Below are 23657 nucleotides of genomic sequence, written 5' to 3'. Positions count from 1 at the left end.
GATCTTTGAGGATATTTCCTATCTCTTTTTAGTTCTTTTCTAAATCTCTAGTGACATTATCACTATCAATTTTTTTTTCTTCATCTCTCTCTCTCTCTCTCTCTCTCTCTCTCTCTCTCTCTCTCTTTCTCTCTCTCTCTCTCTATCTCTCTCTGCTTTTTTTTCTTATCGTACTTTTAATTATCTCTTAATTTGTTAACTTGTACTTGACGAGTACAACTCGTCACGTGTAAAAAAAGAAAAAAAAACAAGAAAAGAAAGAAAACAAAATCTTCGGCAATTTGAATGCAAAGTTTTCATTGAAAATCAAATAATATTCGTGAATTGTCAATTAAAAATTTTTTAATATTTTCGAACGACAATGAAATAAATTATATATATATATTAAGATGAATATTAAGATGAACGATCAAGCTGTTCTTGTCTTACTGAATTCTTTTTATATTTGTTTTTATTTTCTTTTTTCTTTTTTCTTTTTTCGTCTCTTTTCCCTCTTTTTCTTTTCCTTTTTTTTTGTTTTTGTTTTATTTCATTGTTACAAAATATTAATCTTAAATATACGAAATGGATTGTTAGTTCTTCATTAAAATTTTAACTCAAAAGGTAATTTCTCCTTTTTGTTTTCTTTTCTTTTTTGATCTTCTTTTTTTTTTCTTTGTTTTGTTTTTTTTTTTGCATGACAAGTATACTCGTCGTTATATACAAAAACTTCTTCATAATGAGTATACTCGTTATTATAGGGAGCGGGGGAGGAAATAGCCATATCTTCACGAGTATATACTTAAATAAATTTGACACAAAATACATTCGTCATTAATGTCAATAATATCGAACGATAAAATTATTGACTTATCAAAAATATCGATTATCATGTCGTCATTATTTCGTACATTCAATTCAATTTTACAACAATTCCATATATATCGTGCTCGATACCGAGTATATTTATAATAATCTTAATTTTTTACATTGTAGATATATATATATATATATATATATATATATATTTATATATATACATTTTTAAAAATAGAATCATACAATTAAAACATTAATATTATCTTTATTTATACTCATGTATGTATAATATTTTTTATATGAGTATGGTACGAATACAAATATAGAAAAATGATATAAATCATATGCGTGTGTGCGTATATATACATACATAAGTATAAATATATATATATATATATATTATTATTATTATTATTATTATTATTATTTTTATTTTTCTTATTATTCATTTGAAGTCAGAAATATCAATGACTTTTCGTAGAATTTTTACGTCGAGGAAAAATATTGTACATTTGTCCAACGAGCCGCAATAAATCATTTCATCGTAACGTTAATAAAAGAGTTTTGGTGGGTTCGCCTAGGAATCGAATCGATCTTTAATGCGTCGACTGTTCGAGGACGGGCAAAGCAATATTTCTTCTCTTTTCTCTCGTGTCTGTAGCACGGTAGCTCTCAAACTTTCGTCCGAGTCCAATTACTTCTTCTTTATTCCGCCGTTCTACCTACTTGTATGGAATAAATTTTCCGTATATCAAGGGAACAAACTTACATAAACTCATCGCGGAAGGAAAGCGAGCATGCGAGAGAGAGAGAGAGAGAGAGAGAGAGAGAGAGAAAAGAAGACCTCCTTTCTTCTTACCTCAAGAAGGTTGATGTTAAAATAAGAACGAAGGCGCTCTTTAGTTTAGCTCTGCAAATTTACGCAAGTCTTTCTAGTCTTTTCAAGATATTACTATAAGATGGCACATTTACTTTTTTCCTTTTTTTGAAAGATGAATTTTTATAAATTATCTATCATCAATATCGATCTTTGGAAAAGTACGTTCCTTTTCGTTTTCTTTTTTCTTTTCCTTTTTTTTTCTTTTCACATTTCTTTTTTTTTTTTTTTTTTTGTTTTCTTTTCTATTTACTTGTTTATTCATATACATCGTCTGATAGGAAAAGCTTGAATGCATCTTATGGCATATTTATTTTTTCCTCTTTCGAAGATGTATTTTAATAACTTATCGTCGATATCAACCTTTTCGAAAATATTCGTTTTTTTCTTTCTTTCTTTCTTTCTTTTCTTTTCCTTTTCTTTTATTTATTTATTTCTTTTTTTTTTTGGTTCACTTGTTTATTTATATACACCGTCGGATAAGAAAAGCTTGATGCATTCTCGTTATGCATTCATATAATCAATTATACAAGATGAACAACGTAAAAGAGAACAGTCGAGTATCTTTAATAATTTTCATAATGGGAATAAGATGTGAAAATACATATTTACGTGTACTCACATATATATGAAGAGAGAAAAGAAAAAACAAAAATATTAAACAAGACCTGAACTGTCTCGTACGATGTCCTTTTCTATTTAAAGTCATTTGTTCTATTCAATCAATATAGTTTGATAATAATACCATGTTATTTGTTTTTCTTTCTTTTGTTGATTTTCAGAACTTCGAGGTTCCATGCCACCTATAATAAACGAGAAGCTGGTTTACAAGTCAGTTAGATTGAAAGACACCGTTGTGATACCTTGTGTGGCATATGCCAATCCAACTCCGACTAACAGGTAAGAGACTGCTTGATAAAAGATCAATGTATTAAGATCTTTGTGTGTGTGTGTGTGTGTGTGTGTATGTATGTATGTATATACGTACATAGATATATATACACGATATTGAGGTTTCCTTTTGAAAAGCGATTCGATCGGTCTTTCTCTCTACTTATCTTTTCTCGTAACAGCAAACGAAATGAGAAAGAGGAGAACCGGATGGGTAGGATTATAGATCGCAGCGAAAACGAGTACTCCAACGAACAATGCACGTCCTTCTGACGCTGACGTTTACGTTCTTTCTCTATTTTGCTTATATTAATGCTAATTTTAAACATTGAGCCGGTTTAAAGGTATTCCCCTATAGAGAATCTACACACGACTGCTAGAAATACGAAAATATTCCGAGTTCATTGACGCGTATTACCGTGTTATATACGAAAAGGACGTATACGAGAAAGAGAAAGAGAGAGAGAGAGAGAGAGAGAGAGAGAGAGAGAATCAGAGTAAGAGACTTCGCGTTCGACATGCCGATTTCCTTCGTATCGATAGCTTTCGATATTTGCCGTACATTCAGCATTAAATTCACGAACGTAAGCTTAGAATTGGCTTGCTCGACGAATTAGCGTACGTTAGTTCGAACGTTTATGAATTACGTGAATATCATTCGGTTGAAGGAGATTTAAAATTTTTCCAAGTTGCTACGAATTTTTAGAAATACACGCAAATAAATTTGACGATAATAATGACGATGAAATAAATATATATATATATATATATATATATATATATATATATATATATATAGAGAGAGAGAGAGAGAGAGAGAGAGAGAGAAAAGAAATGAAATCTGACGATTGAATAAAATTTCTTGTCGTATATATTCGAGTTATAATGTTAGTGGTAGTATATGGGTATACTATATTTCTGATCTTTCATGAGAAAACGTAAGAGGTGAAATAGATGGAGATGGAGGTTTCCTTTTCAAGAAAATATTCTGTTCACGATCGATCGTTATCCGACGATGTCGTTCACCCGTTTGCTCTCTCTTTCTCTTTCTTTCTCTCTCTCTCTCTTTCTCTCTCTCTCTCTCTCTCTTTCTCTCGCACACTTTTCGTAACTTGCTTTTCCTTCGGAACATTTTTCCTTCGTTGGAAAAGAAGTAAAAGAAATCGTTTTCGCGGAAAAGTGGGGAACGTTGAGCCACCGACACAGTAGCGACCATTAACGAGGCATTACGTGCGATTCCACGCTTTCTCGATTCGCTTCCGACTCGAATGAGAGAGAGACAGAGAGAAAAACGATGAGATAGAACGAGAGAGAGAGAGAATAAGATATATATATATATATATATATATATATATATAGTGAAAAAAATGAGAGAAAAATTTAGCAAGAGAAACTTAAGAGAAGCATTCAAGGTAAAAGAAATCGAGATCGAATTGTCATACCGTTTGGTTCATGTGAAAAGAGAAAAATGGAGATGAAGTGAGAGAGAAAAGAAGAAAGAAAGTAAATAAATAAACGAGACTGCCGATAGTTTCAAAACGATGATTTTAAACGCGATTTAAGAGCGATCAATAATCTGTCTTGTTTATAAACAAAGCGTAGATAGAGTTGTTCGTTGTATAATGTACTTTCACGTAATAGTCTTTCTTCTACCTTCTTCGCATTCGTTTCATCGAATCGTCACGTTTCAACACGCAAATTCGTTCTCATCTGTTATTATATATATACATATATATATATATATATATAAGTGGGCGAATAAAGAAAGATAGATGAAGAAGAAACTGAGAGGGTGGAAAATATGTGATAGAGAAATACAAAGAGAGAGAGAGAGAGAGAGAGAGAGAGATCAAGCAAACGAGAATACTAATGTATCCGACAGTCCATATTACGTTCGTTCGTGGTGAATAGAACGTGCAAACGAAAATACAAATCCACGAGGATGAACTCCCAGAGGAAAATCTTTCCAGAATACTCGACTGAGTGGAGGAGGGTTAGAAAGGAAGATTATCGGAGGGTAAGATATAAGTCCTTGTAGTTTGGCACGATCTTGCGATTATATTTCTCGTTAGTACGAGACAAAATGAAAGAGGAAAAGATAAAAGGAGACGATAAATATAACGAAAGAAAGAAAGAATAAGAGAGAATATGATATAATAGCAATACGAAAGATTGAGAAGGAGAAGTATAATAGTTTGGGAAAACTCGTTACATATTCGATATTGCGTTATATTGCATTAAATTACGTGACTAGACTTCTATTGCTTAACGCAACATATGATATTCGCGAAAGCTAATAAAGATCTTCTGGTTATCTACGAATCAAAATCAACCAACTACTTCTTCTTCTTCTTCGTTCGTACCTTATATACTTAGTACTCTACTATTATGTTATTTCGACGTTTCGGAATTTACTCTCGTAGCTGTTACCGAGGACGGTATTGCGCGTTACTCATGTAAAATATATATTTCGAAGAGGCAAAAGGATTCGTAAGTATTCTCAGTTGGTTCCTGTCGATCTTCAAATATTTCCGATGGATTTTCTTTTTTTTTTTTTTTTTTTCAATAGAAATTCATTCGTATTGAATTTAAATATATATACATATGTATATATATATATATATATTCGTATATTTAAAAAATAAACTTTCGAATGCTCGATAACGTCGAGAACGAAATGATTGATTTTTTTTTTTTTCACTATGTAACGATAATTTGATTATTTGAAATAATACAAATGATTCGATTGTGAAAGAGAAGTATGAATAGTTTTTCGTAACATTTTACTACCATTCCGACTTGTAATAATACCATATTTCGATATATTGATAAACGGTAAATGAAAATGGTAGGCGGGAGGGAATTCGGGGATGGAGAAAGGAAAAAAGAGAAATCATTTGACCGTATCATTTTTCGATTTTCTTCATAAAACAATCCAAAATGGGAGTGTTGTATTCGTTATTAAAATTTATTTTCCTTTGTGTTGTTCATCTTCATTATCGATAAACTCTATGCTTTTTCTCTGTGCGAGAATAACGATATCAAAATAAATGTAATATTGAAGAGGATATACATATATATACATATATATATATATTTTGTAAATACTCTCGTCACGTTTTTCAACGAGAAATAAAATCGTCGTTCATAAAATATTTAGTAAAAACATAGATATATATATATATATATATATATATATATATATGTATGTATATATGTATCTATATCAATGGTATTGGAGTTTGTATTCACGAATTAAAAGTAACCAGACGTTCGTTCAATTTCGTTTGTTAAATGATTACTTGCGATTCGAAGATTATTAACGTTTGAGAAAAAATTAATAATCTATACGGTAGATAAAATTTTGTAATTTTTATCCAATTCTCTCGTTTCTACAAATCGAACAGAAAATATTCTAACAATAAGAATTAATTTATCGATTGAAAGGAGGGGACATACATATACATATATATATACACGCATTCACACATACGTGCACTACACGCATAGGTATTGTACTTGTGTTTGACGATAGCTATCAAGAATCGATTCGACGTGAGAGGCGTTAAAACGACGCGTTAAAAATGAAATTTCATTGGCATGTAATGTCCACCGTTTGCTATTAAGTAAGTATATAAAGTCACAAATTTGGTAAAAGAGTGGTGTGCTTTTACGAGGCTGTTCGAACTTTCCTATGTGTATTAAAACCGTGAAATATATAAAGGAGAAAAAGAGAGAGAGCAAGAGATAGATAGAGAGAGAAAGAGAGAGAGAGAGAGAGAGAGAGAGAGAGAGAGAGAGAGAGAGAGAGAGTACGTAGTACGTGGATTCGGATGGAAGGAAGTAGAGAGACGAAGGGACGAATGAAGATGGGTGAAAGATATATAGACGATGGCTCTGTATGAGTAGCGCAAACAAACCGACCGCTGATTACAGAGACTGCTTCTGACAGCCCATCAAATATTCCGCATTTACGTGTACGTCGACGTCACTGGATATTCCCGCGCTTGTGCTCACTATTCTCTCTCTCTCTCTCTCTCTCTCGCTCTCTCTCTCTCTCTCTCTCTCTTTCTCTCTGATCGTACAGGCCTTCCTACAGCTTCCTCGTTCTCTCCACCTCTTTCGTGCCTCGACTTCGAGAGTACGGAGAAGGAGAGAAAGGAGAGAGAGAGAGAGAGAGATCGAGGTGGATAGAATGAAAGAGATATAAAGAGAGAGAAAGAGAGAGAGAGAGAGAGAGAGAGAGAGAGTTGAGGGTTTACCGCAGCAGCAGCAGCAGCACCAGCAGAGAAGCAGCAGAAGCAGTAGTAGTAGCAGCAGCAGCAGCAGCAGCAGCAGCAGCAGCAATAGCAGTAGCAGCAGCAGAGCCTTCCATCTCCAGGTTCCTCTCACACTCTCGAGCATTCCCTCTATCCCATCTCCTTCCCTCGCCAATTTCCCTCCGTAAATTCGATTATCTATAGGTATATACCTCCTTCTCGTTGTGCACACGTAGTACCTTCCTACCTACGTACCTACCTACCTCTCTCTCTTCTCTAGCTCAGCAACATTCACATCCTCCTTCCAGCTTCGTCTTCTTCCACTCTTCATCCTCGTCCTCTTCGTCCTATTCGTCCTCCACGTCGTCGTCGTCGTCGTAGTCCTCCTTCTCTCCACTTCTCGCTGTCGTACTTCCTTTCCCGTCGTGCACCAATCCTCGCGCTTACCTCTGAGGGCAAAGTAAGCAAGAAACCGTGCCTGGAGGATTGGGTCTTCCTCTCACACTGCGGCTTTCCAAACCACGCGAGGTCAATCGTAGCGAGAAAGCTCGACTTCTCTGGGAATTGTCGAATAGAAAAAAATAGAATGAGAAAGAAAGAGAGAGAAAGACAGATAGAGAAAGAGAGAGAGAGAGAGAGAGAGAAATTCAATGAGATGGTGAGTGCTTGAGAAAGAGAGAGTAAGAGAAAGATGGAAATATCTATCTTTTCTACATCTCACTGTGAATTTACTACGTTTTACTTTTCACAAATAAATACCAAAAGATAAGAGACGTTCTGAAATTGCTTTCGATTAAATTAGCGTCAATTGAGTATAACGATCGACGTTTTTATTTAGCTCTTAGGACTTTTCGATTATCATTCGAGAAGTTCTTACGTGATAAGTGAAACGAATTAATCGTGCTTGGTAAATATTGTGACTCTTTCTCTCTCTCTCTCTTTCTCTCTCTCTCTCTCTCTCTCTTTCTTTCTTTCTTTCTTTATGTAAACACACGAGTCTATTTACAAAAACGGTCTTTGTTAAAACGATATGAAATCTTTCGATATTAAATTAATGAAAATTCGTAAAAAAGATTTATATATTTATATATATATATATATATATATTACTTCTTTTTCTTTTTTGTATTTTTCTTTTCTTTTTCTTTTTTCTCTTCTTATCGAAAAATATGGACCAAAGAATATGAATAAATCAACTTTCAATACTCTTCAAGATTTAAAATTCACATTGGTTGATGTTACCTGGAATAAGCTATACAAGATATGAAGAGACAGAGAGAGAGAAAGAGAAAGAGAAAGAGAGAAAGAGACGGAGACAGAAAATATGAAGAGAAGGTATAGTATATAGTGCGTTTTCTTACTATCCAGTTGCGTTTATTCATAGCTGAATATTTGAAGCTTCACTGACGTCGACTCGCCACGAATCTTTCCAGCGGTACATTGAGTTTTCCTTCGTTTAATAATAAATTGTCGAGAGATAGAAAAAGAGAGAAAGAAAGAAAGAAAGAAAGAAAGAAAGAAAGAGAAAGAGAGAGAGGGAGAGAGATAAGAGAAGGGAAAGAAAAACTAAACGGCTCGAGAGTACCTTTTACCATTTATTTCTCTCTCAAAGAGAAAGAAAAATACTAACTTTTTGTTAATGATTTTACAAGTTGATAGTCAGTAGTACATGGATGTAAATGATGACGATGAAGTCGACGATGACGACGACAATGATAATGATGATAATGATGATGATAATGATGATGATGATGATGATGATGATGATGACGACGATGAGGAACAACTCAGCATTTATTTCACACGATGTTTAATCGCGAGTGTTTTGAAAACAACGGGACGGTCTATCGCAGTGACAGGCATGCGTTGCGTATCTCCACGAAATACGTGTGCTTGCATAGAGAAAGAGGTAGGGGGTGGGTGTGTGAGGGGTGTGAGAGGATAGAGAGAAAGAGACAGAAACAGAGAGAGAGAGAGAGAGAGAGAGAGAAAGAGTATTGTTACGGCGTAGTTACAATTCATGGAAGCACCATGCATTCTCTGTTTTCATTCGAAACTGTAGTTATTTTGCGGTGGTCCAGTGCAACGGAGAGATACGCGTTTCGGTTCCCATATTCGACGAACGTTTCCACCTCATTTTCGAAGTTTTTAACAGATCGTTCAAGATTAACGTTAATTCGTAGCTTCAGACGTCAATCTATGTGGATTCTTTTATTTACTTGTTTTTCTTTTTCTTTCTTTCTTTTTTCTTAATTTTTCTTTCGTTTTTTCTTCTTTCTTTTTCTCTTTTTTTTTTTTTTTCTTTATCGACGTCGCATTGTTTATCTTTACTTTCAATTTAGCATGCTCGATATATCGATCCACTCGAATAATATACTTTATAATTTTCGAAAACAGAGAGATAAGCCCCAGAGTTCACTAATATATATATATATATATATATATATATATATATATATATGTATCCAAGTATATATGTATGTATGTATGTATGTATGTTTGTATGTATATATAAGTACATACGTATTTTCAATGAAACGACGTGTCTAACGTAGGTCCATACACGAGCACGCATACATACGCAGACACATAAAATACTTTTACATCTTTCCCAAGATATTCTCAAGAACGAAGAGAATTCCTGTATCCTTCTTTATTTCCCGTTTCTTATTTCACCGGTCGATTTCAGATAAGAGAACATTTATATTTACTCAACGGGGCCATCCGAGCGTGGATTTACTTAAGCCCGTTTCTTTGATGTCGAGGAAACCTGTTACGAAATATTCGATTTCACGCACGCCTCCATCCTTTTCTTATTTTTATTCTTAGAGCAAAAAAAGGAACCATTGAAACTCATGAAATACATTTTTGTCGCAGGTGGTACTACAACAGAAATCAAAGAGAGGAACCAATCGAAGATACTTCCGGGCATTATATAGTCCGAGATGGTTCCTTGATTATACAGGGTGTCCAAGAGAATGACGCCGGATCATACATGTGCATCGCCAGTAACTCCGAAGGGACTGAGACTTTAGAAGTCAGGTTGACAGTTTCCGCCCCGTTAAGTGTTCTCGTACAGCCTGCTATTCAAACGGTCGATCTTGGGAAGCCTGCTCATTTGGTAATTCAATATCCGACGACTAACGATTAGACAACTTAGAGGAATGTTTGAAATAAATCGAATTAAGCGATGGCAATTTGAATTTACATTGCTCTACAGATAATGTTTTAAATCCCTCTCTTCAATTTAATCGTTTATAATTAAAGTGAATTGGATCGATCGATATAACAGTAATAATTGCCAAATCCCAATTAATAATATGTATCACGCGAATTATGATAGTTTTTTTTTCTTTTTACGATATATTTCGAAGGGCGGAGAATAATAAATAAATAAAAGGAAAGAAAAAAAAAAAGAACGAAAACGAAAAGAAAAAAAGAAAAAGCAGGAAGAGAGAGAGAGAGAGAGAGAGAGAGAGAGAGAGAATGAGTTTTACCGTAACTCGTAATATAATTAATATCTCAATGGCATGGTTCAAGATTCTTTTGGAGTATAGGAAAAGGGTAGTTGAAAGAAAAAAAAAAAAAGAGTCTCTCTCTCTCTCTTTTTTCCTCCTTCTCTTTCTTTTCCCTTTCTTTCATCGAGGCTTTTCTCTAAACTGCTTTTCAGACGTGCAGCGCAAGTGGATTTCCGCAGGCGGCACTCTACTGGCTGAAGGACGGTCAGCCATTGAGAATGGCTGGTCGCGTGAGCACAGTTTCGAGGGAACGTATCTCCGTGACGTCGGTTGCACGCGAAGATCGAGGCATGTACCAGTGCTTCGTCAGAAACGAGTATGAAATGGCCCAAGGAATTGCAGAATTGCGGTTGGGTGGTGAGTAGTCTTTGTTCGTTCACAGAAATTTCTCTCTCTCTCTCTCTCTCTTTCTCTCTCTCTCTCTCTTTCTCTCTTTCTCTCTCTCTGTCTATCTGTCTGTCTGTCTGTCTGTCTGTCTGTCTGTCTGTCTGTCTATCTCTTTTTCACGAATAGAATTTCACGCTTGAGGCTATACTATATATTATATTATGTTATACTATATTGTATTTTATACGTGCCGAATCGAAAATGTTGCCAATGAAATATTTAATCGAAATGAAATTAAACAAAAAATGAGAATAATTTTATTCCACCATTATCTTTTATATCACAAATGTTTCGTTATAACGTTATGATATATTAATATCAATGATTTATTATTAAGTTAATTATTTGTTCGGTTCGTTCTCGTCGAATTTACCTTTTTTCCTTTCTTTCTTTCTTTCTTTCTTTCTTTCTTTCTTTCTTTCTTTCTTTCGTTCTTTCTTTCTTTCTTTCTTTTCCTTCTTTTTCTTTTCTTCTTCTTCTCTTTTTTTTTCACATATTAGTAGTAGCAGCAACGAAATAACAGCAAACATAAAATGTAGTTGTCATGGGAGGAAGAAAGAGACGTGGTGATATTCAACGATGCTTTCTTTTCGATGAGTCGATAAGATTGACGGAAGGGTAAACGTCATGGCATTTAACCTCGATCGCATTTCGTTTAAACTCGATCGTAAAAGAAAAAGAAAAAGTTCCATAGCTTACGTTTCTCCGTTGCAATCTTCTATTTTCTCTTTCTCTCTCTCTCTCTCTCTCTCTCTTTTTCTTTCTTTCGCTCTGTCTCTCTCTTATACTGTCTCTCTCTCTCTCTCTCTCTGTCTGGCTGTCTCATTCGTTCGTACTTTCTTTCTTTCATTCTTTCTCTCTTGGAAGGTAGAACTCACGATCACCTCGCACGAGCCTCAATTACGTTTAATGCAGTCGTATGCAAACTGCACCATCTTTCTGAACCGTAGCTGACGTTCGTTAAATTCTCCTGCTGAATTGCGGAGACGCCTCTTCCTTTTCTAGATCGACTTGCCTTAAAAAAAAAAAAAAGAAAGAAAAAAAAAAAAAAAAAAAGAAAGAGAAGAGTAAAAAAGCAAGACGAAACAACAAAAGCAAAACGAGCGAACAAAAAGAATGAAATGAAGAGAAGAAGAAAAAGGAAAGAGAGAAAAAAGAGGGGCGAAAGAAAACAAAATGGAAAAGAAGTGGGATGGGATAGAGGTAGCGAGGAGGAGGAGGAGGAGGGCGAGTGGGTGGGGAAAGAAAAAAAGAAGAAAAAAAAGGAAAAAGAAAAAAAAAAGAAGAGCAGAAGATCGAAGAGTGAGAAAGGGGTCCAGGAAAACATCAGTGATTAAGCAAGCCTCTTTTACATCTTTTTTTCTCATTGTCTTTCTCCTCTCTTCTCTTTCTCACTTTCATCCCTTTCTCTCTCTCTCTCTCTCTCTCTTTCTTTTTCTTTTTCTCTTTATCTCAATGTCTTTTGTTTTTATTCCTTTTTACTTCGTATTGGCGAGCCTAATGCAAGGGAATTGCGAGGCGTCGCGATGGCGAGCGTTTGTTTGTCGAACGAATGGCTTCGGAGGATGATAGCTTGCACGACGGTTAATGCAGCGGAACTCTTTTTCCTCCGCCCCTCATTCCCCCTCCCCTCCCCCGATCACTATACGATCCATTCCCGGTTTGCGTGGTATTTCCATCGTAACGTATTTTCCATCACGAATCGCTGTGGATTTCGAACGAGAAAGATATATATATATATATATGTATATATATGTATATGAAAAGAGAATGAGAGAGAGAGAGAGAGAGAGAGAGAGAGAGTGAGAGAGAGAGTGAGAAAGAAAAGGATGATGAGTAGGTGGGGATTTTTGCACGCAGAGAACCGATTTCGTATGGTCCCAGGTTTTCCGATCGCAGCTTCCCTCACCGCAACGGCGAAGCAGGACCATTTGCTCGACGATAATCGTGCGAATACGAGGACGTCGAATGGTTTTAATTACAAAACCCCCATACGCGCGCAGCCAGTACGTGCGTCCTCCGATAACACGTTGCCGACCGAACAACGCCGTTCACTCCGGCTTTTGTACTCTCGAACGGTGGCCGTTTCGGTATTAACATTACTCTTTGCTTTCTCTCTCTCTCTCTCTCTCTCTCTCCCTCTCCCTCTCTTTCTCTCTCTATCTCTCTATCTATCTATCTATCTATCTCTCTTTCTCATTTTCTTTTTCTCGTTTTTTTTTCCTTTTTTTGTTCTTCTTCTTCTTTTTTTTTGCGCTCTCTCTCTCTCTCTCTCTCTCTCTCTCTCTCTCTTTCTTTCTCTCAGATATCGTTACTAGAGATTAAAAATTTAACGTTATTCATCGATGGTGTATAGTCCGAAGAGTTCGATCGTTAAGTGCTAATGGAATTATATTTCAAATGAAAATGTTCTCGATAAGGATTATTTATTTCTCTCTTTTTTTTTTTTTCTTTTTTCTTTTTTTTTTTTTTTTTTTTGAATTAAAGAAAAAGAAGAAGAGAGAATTAACGTAAAAGTAAAGTTTGAAGGGAGAGATTAACTGGCATGTTATCGTAACTTACGTTGTCGGGCAAACGATTAGTACTTCATCAGATGAATTGTTCGATTTTCTATCTTGCTCTTACTTTTTCTCTTAATCGTAATAAACTAATGTCTCGTTTCTTTTTGTTTTTTTATTTTTTTTTTTTTTTTTTGATACGTTAGTCAATTCGTTCGGATTTTAATTTCGACATAAATGGAAAAAGTGCTACGGGTTAATCGTGAAGGTTAACGTTGGATCAGAATGAGATAGAAAAGGATACATAGAAAGTTGAGTAAAATTCTATCGTATTTCTCTTTCTCTCTTTTTATAGGTCAGAGGTTATATTTCAAGAGAAGAAAAAAGAAAAATGTTCCCTTACGATATCATTTCAATCACATATTCATTCGTTTAATCGATAGTTCGCGTTCGTAAAATTCAATGAAAACAACTTTCCGACCGAATAATGTCGTTTACTGATCATCTTTGAGATATTTCTATAGTCCGTTCAACGAGAACGCGTTAGAAAATGTAAACAAACATACGTGTACGGGGACGTAAACTATTCAGATGTGTATGTTTACAATTTTCAGATATTATAACACTTCGTTTTTGAAACGAGATCTGAAACGATGAGCTATGAATAATTAAACCAAAATTCAACAGTTGACAATCGTTTGTCAGTCAATAGAAATGCATTTATTACGCGCTTAACACGCGAACCATTTCATTTATGTATCGTAGAACGGACTTATAAAAACTTTACGGATTAATACGATAACAGATTTCGTATAAATGATATACTCTGATAATTCTTTATATATATATACATGTATATCTTTAACTCTTCTATAAATATGTATATATATATATATATACATATATATATATATATAAAACTTTTTTTTTCATTATTTTCTCACGTAACAGTTAATCCGTACGAGAGAAAACTGGCAAATGAAAAGGCAACGTAAAGAGCATTTCGATCGGTCGAGATTCATACACATATATGTAACTGGTTTTGATCGATGCGTTCGTTAATGTATTTTTCAGCGTGAAATTGTATCCGACCAATAACGATGCTACGGAAAATTGTTATTTTTTTTTTCTGTTTTTTTTTTTTTCTCTTTTGCTTCGCTCTCCATCCATCCCCCTTCGCTTCCCTTCTCTTACTAACATCCAATGCAATATGAATATTTCTAGTCGCGTATCAAATTTACCATATCAAATTTACCGTATCAATATTAAAATTTTGCATTCGTGAAAATAGCTGATTTTTTTGCCGTTTTTAATTCTGTTTTTTTTTTTTGTTTTTTCTTTTTTTTTTTTTTTTTTTTTTGTTTAATTTTTTTTTCTGTCCCGACAAACACACACGCGTGCGCATTCGCACGCATACGAGTTTGTAATAATAAACGCAAATTCGATGGAAGGTTTAAAATTTATTATTAAATTGATTTCATTCGTTTCGATATATGTTACGGAGGAAGAAAAAAGAGAACAAGTGAGAGAGAAAGAAAAAGAGAAAGAGAAAGAAAAGGAGAGACCGAGAGAGAGAGAGAGAGAAAGAGAGGGAAAGACGAAAATTGATCGAACATTGATCCTTGTTTTTTAAGATGAAATGAAAATTAGTTGAATTTCGTTACATTATTTCAATATTTTATTTCGACAAACTCGATAAACTGCTTTCGAAAACTAAAGAGAAAATCCTGAAATAAGTTCCCATTGAATTCTATTTCTCGTCGTATTAATTGAAATGTAACGTTATAGAGGGAGAGAGAGAGAGAGAGAGAGGGGGGGGCGGGAGAAGAAAAAGATAGAAGAAAGGGAGAAAGAAACACAGTGGACGTATCGTTCGAAATTAATTTCAAATCGTAACGAGAGTTGAACGCAAAGTAAGAGAACCTTTGTCCGTTACGCCATTATGTCTAATGAGAGTACGCTCGCAAATTCGGATTTCGCGATGGGGAAAATCTCGTGGGATCGTGCGCGCTTTTATCGCTTAAGTGGATATTCAGTTGGACTAGACGTACCTTCGGCGTCTCAAATAGAAAAAGAAAAAAGAAGGGGCGGAGTAGGGTAGGGCGGGACGGGACAGGGCGGGGGACGGATGGAGAGGAAGGAAAAAATAAAAGGATCTTTCTCGCACGAGAATTTTAATTAAATTACGTGCGTTTCTAAGGACATACGTGCTTACGTATGTTCGTACGGTATGTTTTCTTCTTTTTTGTCTTTCTCCTTTTATTTATTTTTTTCTTTTTTCTTCTTGTTCCTTCTTTCTTTCTTTCTTTCTTTCTTTCTTTCTTTCTTTCTTATTATTTCAAACAACGAGTTCGATTTGTATTGGTGGAAAAAAAAGAGAAAAAATAAAGAGCGAGAAAAGGGATAAGAAAAGTTGTAGCAAACGATATCATTGATATTGGCAAGCCGAACTATTCTTACGTCTCATCCAAAAGTTCCTTTTCTTTTCCCTTAAACTCTCCAATAGTTGAATAGGTTATGGCTCCGCAAGTTTCCCGACCATTAACCCTTTCTATGGCATCGTTTTTTTTCTCCTTCTTTTTTCTTTTTTTTTTTTTTTCGCCGCTAACTTTTATACTCGTCTAAGACTTGAAATTTTCTTTCGAAATCGTTTATAGCACTTATTCGAAGGAATTACACGTGGAAGAATGTCGAAAAGAGATAATAGTTTAAGGTTGATTGGGAGTGGCAGGGAGGGGTGACTGGGCGTGGAGCGGACTGATGGCAGTCGCCAAGAGGGTTGGGGAAAGAAGACAAAAAAGAAAAAGCAAAGGAAAAGAAAAAAAGCAAAAAAAAAAAAAAAAACAAGAAAAGAAAGAAAATAAGCAACCAGAAAGATTTGTACAATGATATTTTCTTATTCTTCGTTTATCTTTTACTTCGTACTTCTTCGATTTCATTCCCGTTGTGATTTCGTTAAATATCACAAAGCGAAACTATTTTCTTGGTTGCGACAGATAATTGGAGAAGTCTCAGTGAAGGAGTCTTTCAAAAGTTTCTAGCGGTTGGATACCGGAAGAAACGGGAACAGAAGTGACAAACAACATAAATCGATTCAACCTTTTGACGTTTCGTCCTTTATTAATTACTATCCTTCGAAAAGATTCTCTATCTCTCTATCTCTCTTTATCTCTCCCTCTCTCTCTGTCTCTCTCTCTCTCTCTGTCTCTCTCTCTCTCTCTCTCTCTCTCTCTAATTTGTAGTTAACTCGATTGAAGTATAAACTTCCCTTAATATCATCGTCAAGGTAATTAATCATTGGGAACTCGAATTGTCCTAAGGGAAAACGTAGTTTCCTTTCACGACTGACGTGTTTCAAATATGGCTTGGTTAAACTACTAACGCTGGAGAAGAGCGTAGCATACCATTACTATTACCATTCGCACGTCCGACCAAAGCGTACTCTCTCGCTACTCGTTATCTTTCCTCCTCTTTCTCTCGATCTAACTATCTTTGATATTCCAAAAAGCATGTCTTCCTTCTCTCTTTCTCTCTCTCTCTCTCTCTCTCTCTTTCTCTTTGTTCGCTCTCTTCGTCTCCTCTATCTTTCTCCGTTGGGAAACACGGGAGTTCGGAAAATCCATTGTCAGAGTATCGACTCTTTCTCCGAGATTCGCCATAGTCAACGATTTTCTGAACGAACCTTTATCCAACCGAGGTGGAATAGGATAGGTATGTGTACGATGGAAGGGACTAGAGAACCCTCAATTACAGTGAACGAAGTTTCCTACCGACCGTCAATTAGTAACTTTTGCGAGCGACCTTCAGGGACGAAGGTGAAGCCGAACCAGAGAAGGCAAGAACATGTTACAGTGAGTGAATGAGTGAAATGGAGATATATAAAGAAAGAGAGAGAGAGAGAGAGAGAGAGAGAGAAGACAGCTTCGTATTACCTTGTCATTAGGATTCTTCTCGGCTCCATGATTTCTAACCTGCGGGGCATCGAGCGTACATTAGGTAAAGGGGAAAGGTGAGTGCTGTGGAAGATCGCCTGCAGCACGATCGGATAGTTAGTACCGCCACCTTGGATTTGCATACGCTAACGAGATTCCTGCGGTTTTGCCAATGCTTTGCATGCCGCTCTCGACCGTGCACGATCTCGCATCGTCCTGCATCTACACCGAGTCATCTATTTATTATGCGTCATAGATACATCAGAGGCTAAACCACCTTTGCTAGAAGCAACTTTTCGCGAGAAAGAGAGAAAAAGAGAGTGAGAGAGAGAGAGAGAGAGAGAGAGAAAAAGATACCCAAAGACAAAGAGAGGGAGAGAGAGAGAGAAAGAAAAAGATACCCAAAGACAAAGAGAGAGAGAGAGAGAGAGAAAGATAGCCAAAGACAAAGGGAGAGAGAGAGAGAGGGATAGAGAGAGAGAATTTTCGCCTGTATTTTTTTCTATGTATACTTTAACATCATTCTATCCTCTTTTATTTTTTTTTCTCTTTGTATATATGTGCGCGCACGTCTGTGTGTGTGTATGTGTGTGTGTATGTGTGTGTGTAGTGTGTGTAGTGTGTTTTTCTCTCTCTCTCTTTCTCTCTCTCTTTCTTTCTCTCCTCAAATATTTCTCATTCGTAAAGTTTTTATACACAAGCTACTCGAACGATCAAAAAACACAGCGAAAGTATTTTCAACTATTTAAATCAATGAAATGAGAGAAAAGAAAGAAAGAATGAAAGAAAGAAATGGAATATCACGCTTGATATATTTGGAATAGTCGTGTTACGTATCTATATGCCTTCAGGTCCTCTTTGGCATCAGGACAATAGCGATGCTTAATTAAATTCCTATTTCAATTTTCCACGATTCCATCATTTCCATTCTATACAGGTTATTTTATATTTGTATTGGAAAATCTATATCAATGTATCTACATACATATACATATGTACATGACTGTCTGTCTACCTCTCTGTCTATCTCCCTGCTTTTCCTGCATGCTTGCCTGCCTGCCTGCCTGCCTGCCTGCCTGTTCGTTTGTTATACCATCCAAAATGCAGTGCTTTTAAGAAAAATAAGCAACCCCACTCGACTCGACCGCTGTTTAGAACGATCGATATTCGACGAATTTTTATTATTCTTCCTTTGTTCGCTTTTTCTGTTTTGTTGGCTTTTTCTTTTTTACGTGTGTGTGTGTGTGTGTGTGTGTGTGTGGGCGCGCTCGTGCCTTTACATGTGTATTTTCTTTTCTTTTTTTTTCTTTTTGCTTTTATTTTATTTTACCTGCTCTTATTAACCACAACAAGGACGAATTATGACGAATTATTTAACTGCAAGACAATTTTCTTTTAATTTTCCTTCCTTCCTTTTCTCTTATTCCTTTCTTCCTTTCATTCTTTCTTTCTTTAAATAATTAAACAATACGAATAGAATAGAGAACGAACTGGCTGCTTTAACTTATTTTTCAAATACTATACCTATTGTCTGGCCCATGTAAATTTTCTCAAAATGTTCCTTGAGTGAAAATTTCCGGATTATTATGTCGTTTCATTCCTTTTTTTTCTTTCTTTTTTTTTCTCCCTCTCTCTCTCTCTCTCTCTCTCTCTCCTTTCAAAGTATTAATTTCTTGATTTAAGATACGAGAAGCGCTACGTTTTTCCCTATTCGCGGGAAAATGGAATAACATTGCGGTTTAATTGAAGAGATGCAATTGTTAATTTACTAATAGTCCTCCTTTTGAAACAACCGTTCCTTTAAATAATAAACACGCAAAATTGCTACCACAATGGACGACGAGAGTCTTCCTACCACTGCTCTCCGTATTCCCCTTTTCATCGAGACCGTGTGAATTTTAATCACCGAGCTAATCCATCGTCGAAAAAAAAAAAAAAAAAAAAGAAAAAAAAGGAAAGAAAAAACCAAAAAAAAAAGGAAAAAACGGGAACAAAACAAAAACAGATAAATAAGAGAGGAACAAAAGTCGACGGATTTTTTGTGAACTTTATATGCTACCATAAAAAAATAATATTTTACCAACATGTCGATATCTTTTCGAAAATAATCTCATCGATGTTATTCATACTTTTGAAAGTTTTTCATTGATTAAGCCTTTTTGTAACTGTATGGTTAGCAGCCGAGTTAAGAGAGAGAAAAAAAGAAAAAGAGAGAGAGAGAGAGAGAGAGAAAGAGAGATAGATAGATAGATAGATAGATAGATAGAGAGAGTGAGTGAGTTTGAGAAATTTAATGTTGATAGTACAGAACGTAAGGAGAGGTAACATTCAGATGTGCGGAAACTATGAATGTATGCGAAAACTTTGCCGAGAGTCAACGTTATCTTATCGCCAATGTACATGTGTGTGTATGTGATGTGTATGTGGGTATTCGTGTGTACGTGTGTGTATATATATATATATATATATATGGATGTGTACTCGCCTTACAAAGTTCATGAATTTATTAGCAAGCGCGAGCTACAGCTCGTTACGCGACTCGCTAAAATGTAAAATATCTTTGTACGCAACTTCTCTCACCGTAGAGATAAACTATTTTGGTACATCGAACTTTTCACCTTTTCAATTGTTTCACATCGTTCTCTTTGACTCATTCTCTCTTTTCTCTCCTCTTTCTTTTCCTCTTTCTTTCTCATTCTTTCATATTCGACGCTATTGAAATTTCATAGAGAAACCTTCTTGTGTGACATATGAAATGAAGAATACACTTGAAAAAGAAGTCATAAAAATTCTATGCCAATGGTTTACCAAACTGATCGATGATTTTTTTGCATTTTTTTCCCCCCCTTTAAAACAGATTACACGTTGTTTGTATCACGAACGTTATTCTTCTTCTTCTTCTTCTTCTTCTTCTTCTTCTTCTTCTTCTTATTATTATTATTATTATTATTATTATTATAAAATCGCGTACAGGCGAAATTGTCATAATCCTCGAATAAAACAACGTTACCTCTATTTTCCCTTTTTTTTTTCTTTCTTCATTTAAAAAATTTTACATAGTAATTTGTATATGATCACTATGAGTTTACGTGTGACAGATAGAAGAGAAATTTTTGGGAATTGAATGAAGTTTATTATGAACTAGAAGAAACAAATAGAAAAGAACAAAAAATGATAGAGCAAGATAGAGACAAAGAGAAAGAGAGAGACAGACAGACAGACAGACAGACAGATAGATAGATAGATAGAGAGAGAGAGAGAGAGTGAGAGGGAGAGAGAGAAACAGAGATAAGTGAGCAGAGAGTAATATAATACAAGTGTGAGAACGAAAGAGAGAGAGAGAGAGAGAGAGAAACGTTGTTCCAAAGCTTTCTGTTATATATATGTAATCTAACCGTAACGTCTGTTAACAGAGATCGCACCACAGCTGGTCTACAGGTTTATCGAACAGACAATGCAGCCTGGACCATCGGTTTCTCTGAAATGCAGCGCCGCAGGTAATCCCACGCCGCAAATTTCCTGGCTGCTAGATGGATTTCCGCTTCCACAAAACGACAGGCTTCTGATTGGCCAATACGTGACCGTGTACGGAGACGTAATATCCCACGTTAACATCACATCGGTTAAACCGGAGGACGGCGGGGAATACGAGTGTACTGCCAGTAGTAGAGCTGGAGATTCGAAACACTCAGCAAGACTGAATATTTACGGTAAGTAATTCGGTAGGGAATCAGAAAATGATGGGATACATTGATCGAAGGAAACGTGACGATCATTCGATGTCACTGTCTAATCTCGAATCACACGGGTTCAAGAGTATTTCAAGAAGGGTTACTTCATCTTGAGATTTTATCGAAATTATTCTTATCGTCAAAAGGGTTCTTTTTTAATATATATATGTATATTATGCATAGGATGTTGCAAAAAATAAAAATCGAGGGACGTTTTTTTTCCTTTTTTCTTTTTCTTTTTTTTTTTTGTTTAACATCCCATATACCTGCAAAGTTGTCACTTGCACATAATATCCTTTTAAGGATAAAATCGTTGGTATAAAAGTTAAAAGGAATTTTCTATAATTTTCAATCTTAGGACTGCCATATGTCAGACCCATGTCGACCGTCTCAGCGGTCGCTGGGAAGCAACTATATATCAAATGCCCTGTAGCTGGATATCCCATCGAATCGATAATATGGGAAAAGGGTAAGTTTTGTTTGTTCAAAAATTTCATCATTATCAAGAATTTTGAGCGCATTGATTTTCTTTCCTTTTTTTTTCTCTTTCTTTTATCCTTTATTTTTTTTTTGTTCTACGAATATCAATTATTAATTACAATCTTGTTAGGCAACGTAAGACTGCCAACTAATATGAGACAAAGGGTAGCGAATGGTACATTATTCATCGATACCGTACAACGTGCCGCTGATCAAGGCACATACACCTGCACTGCCAGAAATAAACATAATTTTACTTCTCAACGATCCGTCGAAGTTCGTGTTTTAGGTGAGTAATTTGTTGATTGATAATTTCGTTAAAAAAGAAAAGGAAAAAAAAACAAAAAAAGCATAAAAATAACAATGAAACTCAATGAAACTAATAATCAATTTCTTTCCCATAGTTTATAGGATGATAAGTGGTTGACATTTCCCTATTTGTCGATTAAAACTTTGTAAGTAAGACCAATTTTCTCAGCGTAACCTGCCAAAAATATTCGTCGATCGGATCGTTCGCCTTTAAGTCATGATAATGGAGATGACTAGGTTCTATCTCGAAGTCTTTAGCCTTTGCGTGTTTCCAACGTCACTTCCAAAGTCTTATATGAAAGGGTTTGAGGATAAAACAAGAGTCATCGAAGTGTGATAGTCTTTACCAGGTGTGAGCTCGAAGGATGACGTAATAGGAGAAACCTTAGGGTTTACATAGTAGTCCTTCCTTAAATGGTATCTAAAAATATTATTTTTAAAGAGAATATTATAGCGGTATTGAGAAAATTGGGATTAAAATAAAGATTATTCTTTTTCTTCTTTTTTTTTTCTTTTTTTTTTTCGAAGATCAAATCGATTGATTAATTTAGGCTCCCTTAACCCTTCCTTCTTCTCTCCTTCAAAAAAAAAAAAAAGAAATCTCCCATAAAAACATTCGAAAGATATTATCAGATAGATTTAATCGCATTTGAAGATGTCCTTTCGTTCTTCAATATATCGGACCACATTTTGCACCCCTTATCCATTTACCGATCATATTAATTGCAATTTATGTATACATAATCGAACGGCCGATTTGACAGGGGCCACCAGATTTATCTTCACACAATGTTTCTATTAGCTTTACGGGATCAAACGGTGGTCCAAGTCTACTGTTTGGGCAGGCTTGATTATCATGCGACAACATCGTCCCAACCCTGTATCAACGAACTCTATGTTTATCTCATTGTATGTAACTTTGGTGAACGACATAAATCTTCGAAAGTTCATCAATCTCGATGACTCGTTTATTATTAATATTATTATTATCATTATTATCATCATCATCATCATCATCATCATCATCATCATCGTCGTCATTATTCATCCTTCGTTCTTAATTGTTTACTTTTATATTTTTTCAAACGTAGATGGGACTGATCGAAGGTTCGATTTGAAAAAAGAAAGAAAGAAAGAAAGAAAGAAAGAAAGAACAACCAAAGAGAAAAAAAAAGAATAGAAAGGAAAAAAAAATTGACTCGAGATTGATTGGATAAATAACGACGATATTTGAATCGTCTACTCAACCACAGGGTTACCCTTAGGAACGTCTTTAACTCCAATGCTTTCAGCTACGAATCCTATTACCGTTTCACGATAATTAAACGGGTACGATCCGAGATTGAATTAATGCAAGCTCATTGTACACCGCACGTAGGACGATTGTATGTATACCTAATGATATATAGAGGGGTGTTAATAATATAGAGAGAGAAAGAGAGAGAGAGAGAGAGAGAGAGAGAGAGAGAAAACAAGTGATTTGACGAGCAAGAGAATAAAGAAGTATAATCGATTCGATCGAAATATTCTCCCTCTCTTTCTCTTTTTCTTTTCCTTTTTCTTTCCTTTTTTTTCTTTTTCTTTTTCTTTTTCACGAGTTCCTATTTTCTCGGATCGAAAAAAATCGAAAAATAAAAGTATGCCGTGAATGACGTCAACCAACTAATTAATCTCGTTTGCTTAACGACACCACACATATTTGATTTGTTTATATTTCATAATCAAACAGACGAAATAGATTCGCCTATTGCCATTGGGAGTTATTACGAGGGTGTTACACTTTTGTCGTTTACTATCATTCAACGAGGGTCGTCCCTATCGAAATCCCGTCGAGAAAATCGTTGTACTGCGCCGTACGGAAATGACGTTGACGAAACAACGAGTTTTAACGATCAGGATTGAATCGTGCCTTTTTTTCTATCGAGCTTTTTCTATCGTTCTTCAACTAACAATGATTAATTTGTTTTTCTTTCTCTT

At 35.3% G+C, this 23657-nt stretch overlaps 1 protein-coding gene across 6 annotated transcripts in view; it reads left to right on the top strand.

Moving 5' to 3' along the window:
- LOC118440108 (cell adhesion molecule Dscam2) overlaps positions 1–23657 on the top strand; it is a 130637-nt gene that overhangs the window by 65481 nt on the left and 41499 nt on the right. For all 6 annotated transcript variants that reach the window (XM_085659240.1, XM_085659239.1, XM_085659238.1 and 3 more), the window contains exons 5-10: positions 2458–2575; positions 9703–9946; positions 10496–10700; positions 20574–20870; positions 21250–21360; positions 21502–21660. In XM_085659240.1, the coding sequence (XP_085515366.1) occupies positions 2458–2575; positions 9703–9946; positions 10496–10700; positions 20574–20870; positions 21250–21360; positions 21502–21660 (1134 nt within the window). The remainder of the gene's footprint in view (positions 1–2457; positions 2576–9702; positions 9947–10495; positions 10701–20573; positions 20871–21249; positions 21361–21501; positions 21661–23657) is intronic.

Source organism: Vespa mandarinia, chromosome 9 (genome assembly GCF_050613455.1).
Source record: "Vespa mandarinia isolate Hongniang chromosome 9, ASM5061345v1, whole genome shotgun sequence".
Lineage (NCBI taxonomy): Eukaryota > Metazoa > Arthropoda > Insecta > Hymenoptera > Vespidae > Vespa > Vespa mandarinia.
Note: the sequence above shows the minus strand (reverse complement) of the source record. Positions and strands in the feature narration are given on the sequence as shown.